Source organism: Momordica charantia, assembly GCF_013281855.1.
Source record: "Momordica charantia cultivar OHB3-1 chromosome 8 unlocalized genomic scaffold, Mcharantia_2.0 BLBB01000008.1, whole genome shotgun sequence".
In the NCBI taxonomy this organism is placed as follows: Eukaryota; Viridiplantae; Streptophyta; class Magnoliopsida; order Cucurbitales; family Cucurbitaceae; genus Momordica; species Momordica charantia.
In genome coordinates, this window is record NW_028275166.1 from 26,812,906 (window position 1) to 26,828,861 (window position 15,956).

The 15,956-nt window shown below is 41.0% G+C and overlaps 2 protein-coding genes across 4 annotated transcripts in view; both read right to left on the minus strand.

Annotated features, from left to right (window-relative positions):
- Nucleotides 1–15,956, minus strand: part of RGD3 (ROOT GROWTH DEFECTIVE 3) — a 42,551-nt gene that overhangs the window by 21,292 nt on the left and 5,303 nt on the right. For 2 of the 3 annotated variants that reach the window (XR_015793248.1, XM_022287682.2), the window contains exons 7-12: nt 14,161–14,498; nt 6,073–6,181; nt 5,367–5,967; nt 5,062–5,194; nt 4,857–4,925; nt 3,118–3,329 (exon numbers count right to left, since the gene is read on the minus strand). Coding sequence is in view for 2 of the 3 variants with exons in the window: in XM_022287682.2 (XP_022143374.1) it covers nt 3,118–3,329; nt 4,857–4,925; nt 5,062–5,194; nt 5,367–5,967; nt 6,073–6,181; nt 14,161–14,498 (1,462 nt within the window). In the remaining variant the exon portion in view is untranslated. Of the gene's footprint in view, nt 1–3,117; nt 3,330–4,856; nt 4,926–5,061; nt 5,195–5,366; nt 5,968–6,072; nt 6,182–14,160; nt 14,499–15,956 lie in introns of those variants that run through there. The other variant, XM_088128262.1, reaches the window with a different exon arrangement.
- Nucleotides 9,191–14,149, minus strand: LOC148209869 (uncharacterized). The gene has a single exon (XM_088128263.1). The coding sequence runs from the start codon at nt 12,064–12,066 to the stop codon at nt 9,193–9,195; it is 2,874 nt and encodes a 957-aa protein (XP_087984389.1). The 5' UTR covers nt 12,067–14,149; the 3' UTR covers nt 9,191–9,192.

Genomic DNA, 15,956 nt, shown 5'->3' on the forward strand with positions numbered 1-15,956 from the left:
TAAACCCAATCCAACCTAAACATGAAATATTTGGATAAGATTGGTTCGTGTTATTCGAATCACTTATTTAAAATATTTTATAACAAAAAAATGTAAATGATAATATCTTAAATATTTATTTATATATTGTCTAACAATGAATGAAGATCTGTAAATCAATGTTTATTTATATGGTGAAAGAATACACTCCAAAAACTTTAAAATTTTGTTTATAAAAGCCGTTGTAGAATAAATAATTCATAAAGAATTATTGAATGAAATAAAATTAAAATTAATATAACTATATATAATTTTTATGGTGAGTGAAAGAAATAGTTTTACAATTAAGAATAAGTTCGGACTAGTTCGGTTCAATCCAAACATATTTTAGGTGAACCCTTGAACCAACCCAACCCATAGAATTTACATTTATTTGAACCCAACTCAAATCATATGGGTTCGGTTGGGTTTGGTTGATCATTTTTTCAAGTTATCGAGTTTGTTCCCTTAGATCAATGAAGATAATAAGATTTTTTTAAGAAAAATATAATATTGTTATTTGTTGTAAAAAAAAAGTTTGTTTAAATAAAATATTGTATGGCATATGTAAGGAATTAGAAAGGAGAATATTTTATCTAAAAAAACAGAAAGAAAAGAAAATGAGAATGTATTAAAAAGGAAAAAAGTAAGTTTCTTTCTAGAGGAAAACGAGCTGTCATCTCTAAAATTGAAGTTTGCTTGCAAAAGAGGTAGTTGGCCGTCCACTTATCTCGGCTTACTTCTTCATGGCAAGCATCGGTCCCTCTTTTTTCGGGATCCTATGATAGAGAAAGTCCGAAAATGCCTTTTATCTTGGAAAAGCTCCTACATCTTTAAAGGTGGTAGACACACCCTCATCCAAGCCACACTCTCAAACCTCCCCACCTATTACCTTTCCCTCTTCCCATTGCCCTCTAAAGTGGCTCAAGTTCTGGACAGCATCTTCACAAATTTCCTTTGGGAAGGCAATAGGGAAAACAATGGTCTACACCTAGTCAAAAGAGCTATTACACAACAACCTATCCACAAAGGGGGCCTTGGGATTGCAAATATGAAGATTAAAAACAAAATTCTCCTTGCTAAAGGGCATTGGAGATACATTAGGGAGGACACGGCTTTCTGGAGGGAGATCATCGAGGCAAAATATGGTAAAGCAACCTGGAACCACAAACCCATCTCTTCTTCCCTACCCTCGGCTAAGAGCCCTTGGAAAGCCATTTTAAGGACACAGAATCTGATTTTTGACAGGCTGGCATACAAAATCGGTGATGGCAGTAGCATTTCTTTTTGGCAGTAACCTTGGTTGAATGGAGAGCCCCTCAAACAATCTTATCCCCTCCTTTTTGCATTAACGTTGAGAAAAAGGCTCCCATTTCTACTTTCTGGACAGAAAATACATCTTGCTGGAATTTGAACTTAAGGAGGAACCTAAAGGATGCAGAGATTTATGAATGGGCAGCACTGAGCTTTCAACTATCGGAGGTCCATCTGACAGCTGAAAGGGATTCTTTTTCTGGAAATTGGAGGCAAATGGGTCTTTCTCCACATGCTCTCTCACTAGAGATCTCACACACGGAGGCCAAATCCCCCAATCTAGTCTCTACAAAGCTATTTGGAAGGGTATTTCCCCAAAAAAAGTAAGTTTCTTTCTATGGGAGCTTAGTCACCGCGCCATCAACACAAATGACAAGCTACAAAGAAGGCTCCCCTACATGGCTCTTTCTCCACAGCGGTGTACAATTTGCAAGGTCAGCATGGAATTACAAACACACCTTTTTACTGCCTGCAGCTATGCCCTTCCCCTCCTTGATGCCACTCTTGTCGGGCACCCTTTCAAAAACAAAAAAGAATTGCTTTGGACGAGTTTTATACAAGCTTTTCTATGGACTATTTGGGGCGAAAGGAACCAGCGGACCGGACCTTCAACGATAAACAACAACCTTTTGAGAGGTTTTTTGATGCTATAGTTTACAAAGTTGTCACTTTGTGTAAAACTTCTCCTATGTTCCACCACTGTAGCTGACAAATTGGGAGTGTCTTATGTAACCCTTCTTAGCTTTTGTAATTATTTCACCCATCAATGAAATTGTTTCTTACACTAAAAAAATAAAATAATAAAATAAAAACTAAAAAAAGTGTGTAAGTCATGGGTTGAATAGTTTACTATTCAACCCCATGGGAATATGTTGAGGATGCCAAGTGTTCCCAACACCATGTCCCAAATATGGATTTGGCTTAGGATGTCAAACCCACCACATTCCAACCCCCCCCCCCCCCAAAAAGCACCCCGTAAAAGTGGAGGGGTGTTGGTTCCATTATAATGTCTCATGAAACTGGAACTACTCCGATGCAAATATTACAGAGGAATACCCGAAACCGACACAGGTGGGTAGGTAGAGAATACCTAGGGGCGCGAGACAACTCTCTCGTTGAAACTCGGCAAAATAGCCCCGTAACTTCGGGAGAAGGGGTGCCTCCTCACAAAACCCAAGAAGTTGACTCATTTCCACGATGAAAAAACTTGGCTAGAAAAACTCTCTAATATTGTTCATCCAAATTACCCACAATTCATCCGGTATGCCATGCACGCACAAATATCCTTTACTCAGATGCTCTTCTTCCCAAAAAAATCCATAATAAACATCATTGAGTATCACCCCAGTGACCCAAACTCTCAATTTTGTAACAAGATTTTTTTTTTGGAGTATAAGAAATAATTTCAAAGCAAGGAGAAACCCCATGCAAAGGAAGTAACAAAAGACCCCTCCAATAGGATAAAAGAGTGCAGTTGTTGAAGGTGGTTTTTTTTTTTTTTTGACAAGATGAATGAGCAAGACTGTAGTAAGAACAATTCGCCAACAATTTATTATTTTCAATCAAAATTATATTAATGTGAAAAATGTACAAAACATGGCAGGGAGGATAAGATACCCTCCCAAAGCTCACAGCCAGGAAACAACATATTTGCCTTCGTACTTTTTCTCATTGAAGCACATGGTTTCTTATTCAAAATAATATGCAAACAGTAATGTATTCTTTTTTTTTTTTACTCACATGAATCCTCCCAAGAGAGACACGGGATTTATATGTAAACATTACCTGCTAGTGGATGGACTTAGATCATCTAAGTCAAGCAGGATGTCCCAGAGCAGCATCACAATTGTATGCAAGGTCTGACCTTTGAGAGCAACAATAGAAGCAGCAGCCGGTATTAAAGCATCAGCTGCAACTGCTTGAACATCATCATCTGGGTCCTCAAGCCCTGCTTTACACGCAGGGAGAATGCACGAAAGCAAATCATGAAGCAGTTCCTGGTATACACACGAAAGCAGCAAGATGATAGATTGAAGCATAAACAACAATACTAGAGTTCTAAATATTGCAGTGATAATATTTTTAACCAAAAACCCCTTCCTTTTGAAGAAACGTCTTTCATTAATAGAGAGAGAACACAAAAGAGAGAACAAAAGGTCCTCAAAAGAGCCAACTAGATTACAAGAAAGCATTCCAGTTGGCACAAATAACATTGATTGATTGATACAAAAAGAATTACAAAGAGAGCTCCAATTTGAATTTGAAACTACCCTATCCCAAAAGAAGTCATCAGAAACTTCAATTTTCTGAAAAGTTCTATTTCAATTTGACCATAACTCTCACAGGAGGACATTCATTGCATTGCACCATAAAATCTTTCCTTTTCCTTTAAGCAGCATCCTACAAACAACCTGCTCTAGGGATTCTTGGTGTCCCTTGGAAAACACCATTGAATATTGAAGGTTCAGAGTAAAACATGCCACCATTTAGCAGTGGTTTCACAATGGAGGAAAAGATGGTCACTGGTCAGCATTTTCAGCTTTCTTTTTTTATAAAATGCACTAATTGGGGGATAAATAGATGTTAGGATGGGCTCCGTGTACCTTGTCGTGGGTGGTGATTCCCCTCCACCAAACTGACCAAAGGGAGAATTTTATCTTCAAATTTTTGCTACTCCAGATCTCTTCACACAGCTTTGTGGGAAAACCTCTGCTCTTTTTAATCGAGGATTTTTGTGCTGATTTGCTAGAGAATAACCCTGAATTTTTCCCAGCCTCCAAGACCAATCTAAGATGCAAGACAGAATGCTCCCACAAGAGAAGTGCAACATAAACCTTTGTGTTATGATGGGAGGATGCATTAAATAGAAAGGACGCAAGATCACCCAGCAAGAGGTACTCTTGGGAAACAACTCCATTGATTCAAACAAAGAAGAAAGACAAGAAGCTCCAACAACTGTGAATGGGAGGGTGCAAATTGAGACGTGGACTTGTCCAGTGACAACAATAGATTAGACATGGAAGAATATTTAGATCTAATAAGCAATGTAGACAACCTGTTTGATTACATGGGACTGCATAAATAAAAGAAAGTTAAGCTGGCAGATTCGAAGCTCAAAGGTGCGTACACCTCAACTTGGTAGGACAAACTAAAACCTGACCAAGGAGAATTTTCTTTGGAACTCTTTCCAGGCATTCTTATCATTATTAGCTGCTCATTGCTCAATGATGTAACTGGAAATAATACGAGTCCCATGCTTTCTCTCTCCTACAAGTTCACCAAAAATACTTAACTGACCTTAGATGACTTCCCTCTACTTCAGTCTCTCTAACTTATTAACCTTCTGGCCTAACTTTAAACCAAATAACTAACCTTTGTCTGACCTTTACCCTTAAGCCCTCCTCACATGCGTAAAGCATACTGAGGTTTAGGAATTCTGTTAGATGCAGAAACCAATGATAAATTATGAAATCCAACATGATACAAAAACGCTAATACTTATAGAAGTATTATTAAAAGTATACCTTCCTTACGGCGACCAAATACTTTATGCCTAAAAGACTCCCATGACGAATTTCCCATTCTTGTCTGAACTGAATGGAGGAATAAAAGTAACATAAATATAACATACAGATGCTTTTTAAAGTCGAATAGTATTACAAAAGAAAACACACTCCTATGCAACAATACCATATTTTCCAATTGAAGATGTACTTACATGAAACTTACCTGCATTTGCAGCAAGATATTTAGTGTTTCATTAACTAGTGAGGGATGCATGTACTTGAACACCGCACCCAATGCTTGTGCGCAGGTTTCACGCACAGGGGCTACGACCTGATCTGATACATAATCTCCAAAACTGCAAGATATATGTTTTAGAAAATACAAAGGGTAATAAATTAACACTATCTCAGCATCCCTCAGCAAATGGAAAATATTTTTGTCTCTAATCTCAAAAAAAAAAATACTCACAAAAATACTGACACAATGAATTTAGATATAAAATTAGAGCCTAAGCAACAAAATCATACCGATCTAGTAGAAATATACACAAGAAACGAATCGCGCAGTCTTGAAGGAATTCAAAATTTTTCAGCCAAGAATGCCTAGTCAGTTTAACAAGATTCCTTAGTTCTTGATTTTCAGAGAAGTTTGTCAGCATAGTAGTATCCTCAGAAGAAATTTTATTATCAGCACAGTCCTCGACTGCTGTCTCAGATGTATCTTTATGCGGATAACATAAACCATTGGGATGACCCTCAACCTTTACAGAACTGATATTAAATTGACCTCCAGACTGATCAGCAGGCAAAATCCCATCATCATTTTCAACTTTCACACTGATCCCCATTTTAATGTCCTCGTGGGCACTGCCCATCGAATTGACCTGTGGACATGAAGCATCTTCAAACTTTGGTCTTTTCAGTTTTAACTCAAATTCATCCTCCACAAATTGCGTATTTAAATCAATATCCCTTTCTCGCTTTAGTTTATTTGGCACACTTCTATCTTCTAATGTGGTAAATAGAGCACTGTCCAAGCTCAATTCAGGCAACAGTACTCCAGCACAACCTCCTTGATGAGTTAAAATTTCTCTCAGAGCCATCACACTACCATGACGGACTTCCCAATCTGATGTTTTATAGAAAAAATAAATAATAAATATGGTAATTCAGGAAGAAAAAAAATACTATAGAAGTATATCCACCATCTAAAAAGCAATATGCAAAATCTTACTAGAATCAAACATATCAAGAAGGAGTTGCTCAACAAAATTATGGAAAGGCCATTGTCCATCACCATCATGATCACCAGAATCATCATCATTGTTTACAGTCACAGCTGCCTGCATATGAACCACCAACATTTATTTCACTTTACATATAGAAACTAAAATATAATAGGCTGATGAATGGAAAAGATGATGAATAAAGATAAAAGCTGAGATAAGAAACTAGAAATGAATTAATTTGGCCAAAACAATCAAGCAACCATCATATATTAAGAATTTCAAATCACAGTTATTGTCAACCAGATCCAAAACAGGTTTCTGAAGCTAATGATTTCACCCAGCTGGTGTGCTATGTGTAATCTAATTTGGAGAACCATCACCATATGGATCTTCAGTACCCTTTTACTAATGTTATTGGTCCAAGCTCATCAGTATCTTCAGTTTATGTTGGTGCTGCCCAAAAGGTTGCAAGGATGTAGTGTCCCACCTCCTGGAGAGTTCTCCTTTTAAGAGGCAAGCTCCTGTTTGTGGTCCAATGTTGTGGTAGCTACTTTTTGGAGGTTATGGTTTGAGAAGAGCAAAAGAGTTCTCAAAGGGGTTGGAGGTCGGCCTTGAAGGCTTTTGGGATTTAGTGAACATTTTTGCTTCTAATTGGTCTACTCTTTCTAGTGATTTTTGTAATTATGGCCTTTTGCATATTACTGCCAACTAGAATTCTTCTTGGTAACCAGTTGGCTTTGCAGGGAAGCTTTTCCAAGAATAAAAAAAATAGCCTGCTGCGAGGAAAATAATTCTGGCGAACAATAGGGTTGAGCAAAGAACTCTAAAAAACCAATCCAACCAACTAATACCGACCGAACCAACTTCGATCGGTCAGTCTGATGAATATTTCGGTCAGAGTTGGTTTTGTAATTGTCGGTTAGTCGGATTGGTCGAAAAAGTGATTTCCAACCGACCGACCTCCATAAGTTATTATAAAAACATTCAATACTTTATATACTTTATTAAAAAAAATGTCTGCAGGCTGCAGCTGCCATGTTGCTACAGGCAGGCTGCCGCAAGGTCATCATAGTGATAGGCCTAAGCCTCAATTTTATTTATCAACACAGCTAAGGGAGATTTGAGAGCTCCCGACCTCTCCTAATTCTCATAGAGAATGCAGAAACAGTATTCAGCCAAAAAAATACCCAAAACAGCCACCCCCCTCCACCATATAACCCTCTGGCCCACACCAAACTAACAAATATTCCTATGGGCCCACTTACAATTACGTAATACTCTTGCTCACACCGACTCCCTCTTCCTCCCCCGCTTACGTTGATATACCCTAGTAATTGGGGGCCTATCACTACCCGCCCCCCAACAAGCCACCTTGTCCTCAAGGTGGAAATCAGGAAATTGTAAGGCAATGGAAGAGGCCTTTTCCCAAGTCGCATCCTCAATTGATGCATGCTCCCAACGAACCAAAACCTCCAGTTCATCATCATCAAGGTGGGGACGGCGCAAACCTAGTAATTCAATCGGGCGTAACTTGAGCTGCAAAGCCGGGGTGAGGCCCGTAGGAATAGGAAAAACTGGCAAGTTGTGTCCGACGGCCTTGCGAAGTAAAGAAACGTGAAATACAGGATGTATTCTGGAGCCCTCAGGTAGTGCCAATCTATAGGCGACCTGTCCAACCTTGGTCAAGACCTGGAATGGACCAATGAACCGGGGCGCCAATTTCGGATGGGTATGGCGGAAGAACGAGGATTGCCGGTAGGGTCGTAATTTCACATAAACCCAATCGTCTACCTCAAATGAGATATCCCGTCGATTTGCATTTACCGACTTGACCATTTGCTGTTGGGAGCGTAGTAGGAAATCCTTCAAGGTGGTTAACATAGCGTCACGATTGCGAAGCTGGCTATCGACCTCACTGACCGCCGAATCAGAGGCGTATGGTAAGAGTGATGGTGGCGGGCGCCCATAAACAACCTCAACGGGTGACAACATAGTGGAGGTATGGGCAGCTGTGTTGTAACTATATTCAGCCCAAGGTATCCATTTAGACCATTGCTTTGGTGTCGACATTGCAAAACACCGCAGATACGTTTCGACCCCTCTATTAACCACTTCTGTTTCCCATCAGTTTGGGGATGGTATGCTGTGCTGCGTTTCAATTGAGTGCCCAAGGAACGAAAAAGCTCTTCCCAAAATAGACTCGTGAATATTTTATCACGATCGGAGACGATGCTGCGTGGGCAACCATGTAAGCGCACCACTTCCTTAATAAAAACAGCAGCCACAGAGATTGTCGTGAAAGGGTGTTTCAAGGAAATGAAATGAGCATACTTGGACAAGCGATCAACCACCACAAATATCGTATCATACCCTTCAGATTTAGGCAATCCCTCAATGAAGTCCATCGAAATGTCTTCCCATATGCGTTCTGGAATAGGGAGAGGCTGCAAAAGTCCCGCCGGAGCCAACGACAAGTATTTAGCTTGTTGGCAAACAGCACATTCGGCCACGAAGGTCCGGACGCGCGCTTTCATTCCACGCCAATATACCTCACGAGCTAGCCGCTGATATGTTTTCAACGCCCCGTGATGTCCGCCCACTGGACTATTGTGAAATTCCTGCAATAACAAAGGAATTGTGGGTGACGTCGAGGGTAAAACTAGCTTACCTCGATAAAACAACAAATCACCCCTCAACGTAAAGCCGTCGGGGAACACCCCATTATCGCGAATAGCCTTACGGATACCAGCCAATGTACTATCTTCACTAATCTGGGTTTCAAATACTCCCATATTCACTCCAGCAACCACGCTTAACAACCCTAGCTCCAAAGCGGGCGGAAGGCGGGAGAGAGCATCCGCGGCAGTATTGTCTAAGCCCCGCTTGTATTCGATAACAAAGTCGTAACCCAAGAGTTTAGCTATCCAACGTTGGTACTCACCCGCAACCACTCGTTGGTCCAATAAGAATTTTAAACTCTTTTGGTCAGTACGAACGATGAACTTACGCCCCAACAAGTATGGCCGCCACTTTCGAATCGCAAAGACGATCGCCATCAATTCTCGTTCATACACTGCCTTATGTCTATGTGTAGGGGGTAAAGCTTGGCTAAAGTAAGCCAAAGGTCATTGGTTCTGCATCAAAACTGCCCCAACACCCACTCCCGACGCATCGGTCTCTAATACGAATGGCTGTGTAAAGTTTGGCAAGCCGAGAACCGGTACCGTCATCATGGTCGACTTTAGATGTTGAAATGCTGATTCTGCCTCGGCATTCCAAAGAAAGCCATCCTTCTTTAGAAGTTGTGTCAATGGAAAGGCAATCGTCCCATAATTAGCCACAAATTTTCGATAATACCCAGTCAAGCCGAGAAAGCCCCGCAACTCCTTTAGATTTCGGGGAGTGGGCCATTTATTCATAGCATCCAGTTTAATAGGGTCTGCTGCCACGCCATCGGCCGAAACTAAATGACCCAAATACTCAATTTTTGATGCTGCAAATTGACACTTCTTGAAGTTGGCCACAAATTGGTTATCAACCAAGACGTCCAGCACAGTAGTTAAGTGACCCACATGATCTGCCATAGTTGCACTGTAGATGAGAATGTCATCAAAGAAAACCAATACAAACTTCCGCAAAAACGGACGGAGGAGATCATTCATAATGGACTGAAACGTGGACGGGGCATTCCGAAGACCAAATGGCATTACTAAAAACTCATAGTGCCCCTCATGTGTGCGAAAAGCCGTCTTATGAACATCGCCGGAGTCAACCCGGATCTGGTGATACCCGGATTTCAAATCAATCTTAGAAAATATCGTAGCCCCGAACAACTCATCAAGGAGCTCATCTACCACTGGAATCGGATAATTATCTGGTACGATCGCATGATTCAAAGCCCTGTAATCGACGCAAAATCGCCAACTCCCATCTTTCTTCTTTACCAACAATACAGGACTCGAAAAAGCACTTTTACTAGGTTGTATAATACCGGCCAGCAACATCTCTTTGACCAATTTCTCAATCTCGTCCTTCTGAAATTGGGGGTAGCGATAAGGGCGTACGTTAACTGGCTTCGTGCTCGGTAAGAGTTCAATTGTGTGATCACGACTTCGGCTAGGGGGCAGCGTTTGTAGGGGCTCAAAAACCCGAGCGTACTGCTGGAGAACCGAACGAATCGAGATCAGAAATTCTGCCCATTGGTCTTGTTTCACGCCACTGGAGCCACTGTCAGTGGTATAGTCGATGGCATTTAGCTCAATAAGAACTCCTTGGTCATCCTGCCCCATAGCCTTCATCATGGATTTGAGAGAAATTTGAGATTTAACAAGGCTACGGTCCCCCTGGATATTAACCCGCCAATCTCCCACTCGAAAATCCATCATTGAGAGACGGAAATCGAATTGCACTCGTCCCAGTGTTTCCAGCCACGAAATCCCAAGAATAACATCTGCACTACCCAAGGGTAAAGGAAGAAAATCCTGAATAATTGTCAAATCAGAGATGGTCACAACTACACCTTCACAAATTCCGGCTGCACGAACGGATCCTCTCGTGCCTAAGACAACTCCATACCCCGAAGAGGGTGAGACCGACAACCCTGTGGCTGCAACAATTTCCTTAGAGATGAAATTGTGGGTTGCTCCACAATCGATCAAAATGACCACCCCTTGCCCCCGAACTTCACCACGTACCTTCAAAGTTTTCGGGGAATTGAGCCCAACCAACGAATTCAAAGAAACGGACGACATCTCCTTATCTTCTTCGTCGCGAATCTGCTCGGATGGGGGTTCTGTTACGGGACGATCGGTTGACAGGTCACGTTCTTCCCCCATATCAGATTCCCCCTCTTGTACAACCAGCACCTGCAATTCGCCCTTCTTGCACCGATGACCCGGGCTGAACTTTTCATCACGCTTAAAACAGAGCCCCTTCTCTCGTTTGCTCTGTAATTCGGCCGCCGTCAACCGCTTGAACGACGATGATGCGGTGCCCTTTCCAGTCGAATCACGGCTGAATGAAATCGTAGTGGAGGATGGGTTCGTGTTTCGCGTTGGACTGAGGGAAATCGTTCGTGCCTGGGATGACCCACTTGAACCCGACCCACTGGAGCCTAATCCACTTGACTTATTTGGAGTGAAGGGAGCTGTACCCGTCTTCTTCAAGCGGCCCGGTCCATTCTCCTCGATAGTTTGGGCCAATGCCATTTTGGCTTTTAAGCCCACGGGTTTTAAGATCCGAAGCTCCCCTTGGATCTCTTCTTTTAACCCGCTTTCAAACTTGCTTTCTAAGATCGTCTCTGGAACATCCTTCAACGCCGTCGCATACTGCTCAAACAGTCGCCGATAAACTTTCACGGTACCCTCCTGACGCAGCACCAGGAATCGCACGTATTGGTCGCCCTCGTTCGATGGTCGGAAACGGTCCAGCAACCTCCCACCAAATTCCGACCATGATGTAAATGGTTCTCGCCCTTCCTCCCATTGATGCCATGACAGGGCTTCGTCTTCCAGACATAGAACCGCCGCTTCAAGCTTGTCCCTCTCCGTTAATCGATTCACAACGAAGTAACGTTCGACTCGGTGTAACCAATATTCGGGATCTTCTCCTTCTTCCCCTTTGAAAATCGGCACCTCCAATTTTCGCAAACGCATGTCGAAAAGCGACACCTCCCGAACTCCAGGTGCATGAGTCCCTTCCGCATTTTTTTGACCCAGTTGAATTGGTTCCTCCAGCACTTGTAACGCTTTCGAACCCTCCACCTGCTTCCCCTTATCTGTTCGAGCCTTATCTGATGATGCCGAACCATCTCTCTCTCGAAACAACCCTTCCAATTTCTTGAACATTGCGGTCATATCTCCTCTAATCTCCCCAACCTTGGACTCCATCCGTACCTCCATCTCAGACTGTAATTCTATCATTTTTCCCTGCATCTCAGTCATCCTTCCTTCCAAGTTTTCTTCCAACAAATTAATTCTAGCTTCCATCTTTCCCACCATACCTGGGAACAACTGCTCTGATACCAAATTGATAGGCCTAAGCCTCAATTTTATTTATCAACACAGCTAAGGGAGATTTGAGAGCTCCCGACCTCTCCTAATTCTCATAGAGAATGCAGAAACAGTATTCAGCCAAAAAGATACCCAAAACAGCCACCCCCCTCCACCATATAACCCTCTGGCCCACACCAAACTAACAAATATTCCTATGGGCCCACACCAAACTAACAAATATTCCTATGGGCCCACTTACAATTACGTAATACTCTTGCTCACACCGACTCCCTCTTCCTCCCCCGCTTACGTTGATATACCCTAGTAATTGGGGGCCTATCACATAGCTGCTAGTTTTCAAAGTTTCCCTATTTTATTATTATTTTTTCCACTCATTTCTCAAAGGTTTTCTTCTTCCTCTATCCTTATCTTTCTTTCTTCCATTTTTTTCTCTTCCACCGACGTCTTCTCTCTTTTCCTCTCAAGTTTTTGGACTTCTTCTACAACATTCTTTTTTATTTTTTCTTAGCATTCTACTTCGATAATTATAAAGGAAAAAGAAAACTTAAATAGACCAATCGAACCGATCAATCCATCGGTCCATGGAACAAAGAAAAGTAAAATAGTCGGTTTCCATTTTCTGGAAACCGATATGGTCAGTTTGGCGCCAGTTTTGGCCAAAATCCGACCCCAGTCGACCAATGATCACCCCTAGCGAAAAAACCCTTCAATTTCTCCTTTCAACTTCTCTAACACCTTAAGATTCAAACAGCCTTGTTAATCGGTGTTTAAGGGTGATCCTAGATTCGTCAAAAAAAGAAGGGATGATTGTGTACTTTGAACTTTCTGAATTCTCGTCTTCCTTTTGCTCATTAAAAAGAAACTGAAAGTCTTCCTGAAACGATTGTTCACAAAGATCTTCAATAGGAGGTTCTAAAGACTTTGGGTGTGAATCCAAACTACTAATGCTAACTATACCATCAACAGAAGCTTCTTCAACATCCGAAAGATTCATAGACAAGTTTCTTCCATCCCTACCTTCATTGGTGGAGTTGATTGATCTGAATGAAAGGGACTTTCTACTACTTCCTTTCCTTTATTGCTTGAAATATTTTTATGGTTATCAGAAAACAAATCTCTCCCCTCATTAAATGCTTCGTTCAGATTTACTTCGAGATCTCCAACCGACTTTAACTTCTTCGAGACAAATGATGATGTTGTCTTACGAGCGCGCCTAGTGTAAAGAAGGAAAATGCTGAATAAGTCTCTTGGTCTTCTTGATACCTAGGGAAAATGAAAAGCCCTTCATCCTTCCTTTTGATGCAGGCAACAAAGCTCTTTTATGAAGAGTGATGGGGTCATTTATTCACACCAACCAATAAATTTTCGATTAAACTAGGCATCTGCAAGATGTTCTCAGAATTGTCTTCTTCCTTTTCAAAAAGATTGTTGGCAGGAGAAACCTTGAGATTGTCTTCATAAATTGAGGATTTTTTGGGATGGGCCTTTGATATTCCAAGATCTTTTGGATTCTTCTAATATCAAGGGAGTTTGAAAAGCTCTCCGTTTCTAAGACGAAAAAAACTTTTCCCAATTTTTAGCTGCAAAATAGCCCTAAAAAAAGATGTGATTATGGTCTTCTTGAATAGCTTTTACAAAGAAGAGCATCAACTGAGACAATGCATAATTAGGGAACCCTTTTTGCACTTTGTTGCAAGTGTTCAACCAATCCTGGGAAATATCCACAAAAAGAACTTTACATATTTAGAAATCTTAGATTTCCAAGTAGCCTTGACCAAGGAGTTCTCAAGGATTCCTTCCAATTCAAAAAGCCCTGATAACATTGATTTGTAGGTAAAAGATCCACAACAGTTTAGTATCCTCTTGTGACAGTGATGACTCCTTATTTTCACCAGAAAATTACATAACTACATCCAAACACCAGAATAAACGTACAAAACATATAAATAAACTGATACATGCATTTGACACCCAGCAAAAAAGACTACCGAAAAGCATAAGCCTCATAGAACCAGCAGCAATCAAAACGCATTTACCCAATCAGGAAGCTATGCTAAGGAGACAATAAAAGGGTAGTACCTTTTGTGAACTTAATAAGTCTGGACCTGAGCCCCTTGGTGTTTCCACAATTGGAGTGCCTGCTACATCTGTCTCTCCTTCCTCAGACCAGTGTTTTGTCTGGTCCTTGGAGTTTATTTTTGCTTTCCGTTTCAAAAGGTTCATTTCCCGAGCACTTGGCCTTTTGGATACAATATACGGGACCATATTAGCAACAAACTGCTGTATATTTTGTATTGATTTTGATGGATACATCAGCTTGTCTCCACCATTACCATGCATGTTAACTTTGTCTAAAATAAGGTCCTCGTCTCTTATCATGTCATTGACATCCATGAATTGCTCACACACATCCAGACCTGTGCAAAAGAGGCAGAGATCATTTGCTAACAAGAAAATGTAACGAAGAAAGGATTTGTTACTAGAAAAGCAAATACTAATCAATGGAAAAGAAATACAAGGTCGAGCAACAAGATGAAAGTAAGGTACAAATCACAAAAGTCCTTAAAGCGTGTAGAATACTGAATCAATAAAAGGGAAACCCCAAAAATCTTAGCTAACAAAGCACAAAGAAAGACAAACAAAATATATAACTAAAATCAATTTTACTAGGTGATATGCTTATATCTGATACCATCTTTACATGGCAGGAACTTTTGTGGTATTGTGGTAGACTAAGGAGCACGGACACGGACACGACACGAAACGGACATGGCAATGCCTCAATTTCTAAAAACTTAGGACACAGACACGATGGGGACACGTTATTTTTATTTTTTTATTTTTAGATAATGTATGCATATGAATTGATTATAGTAATACTTTTGCATAAATTAACCACACAAATTGAACAAAACAAATAAAAATGTACTTACATTACAAAATCCATTATCCAACCTACATTACACTTCAAATTTAAAAAGAAGTAAAATCGATCTTTCATACAAGAAAAAACTAAAACTTTCATCATCTCATCTCAAACTTCCACAATGTCTTCATGTTATCACCACTACGTCCACTATGAGAACATGGTAGGGTTTTGTTGACTTTGTGTGGAAGGCAGAAGGAGAGTAAACAAAACGAAGAAGAACGATTTAGGATTTTGTTTTTTTTTAAGTTTTCTTTTCTTTTTTCAATTTTTTTATTCAAAAAAATTTGGGCCCAGGCATGTTGGGTCGTGTCTCGTGTCCTGCCCCGCGTGTCCGGACGTGTCCCCACATGTCTGGGGCATGTCCGTAATTAAAAAAAAAAAAAAAAAAAATTGGACACGCCACGTGGCGTGTCGGACACTTGTCCGAAGCGTGTCTGAACGTATTGGTGTCCGATACGCGTCCGATACGGACACTCCACCTAAAGTGGAGTGTCTGTGCTTCCTAGGTGGTAGATGTAGCATTCTAGGAGATCTTACATGTAATAATATTAGTTATTATAAGAATTCTCATGCATGAAACTTAAAATTTAGGACGTATGTGCAATTTTAGATTTCTCAAATGTGAAATCCTTACTTCTCCCTTAGTCGGAATCAATGTTGCATGTGCAAATGCACACAGAGGATTCAAATCACCTCTTTATTTGCAGCTCTGTGATGGCCTCCTTGGCACAGATTCTTGGAGCCTTTTGGAAGTCAACTCTCCTCCATAGGCAGTGTCTTAGATTTTATCTACCAACAGTTGTGTGGTCATGGATGGAACAAGGTTTTCAAGGCGCAGAGAGGTGCATGCCTATGGTGCAAGGCGAGGCGATGCATGCCCCTCTCGCCTTGCCGGAGACCATGGCGAGTTCTCTACTCAAGCTATTCTTTTTTGTAATAGCACCTT

Coding starts and splice junctions, on each gene's coding strand:
- LOC148209869 (XM_088128263.1), bottom strand. CDS start 12,066: ATGGTGGGAAAGATGGAAGCTAGAATTAATTTGTTGGAAGAAAACTTG.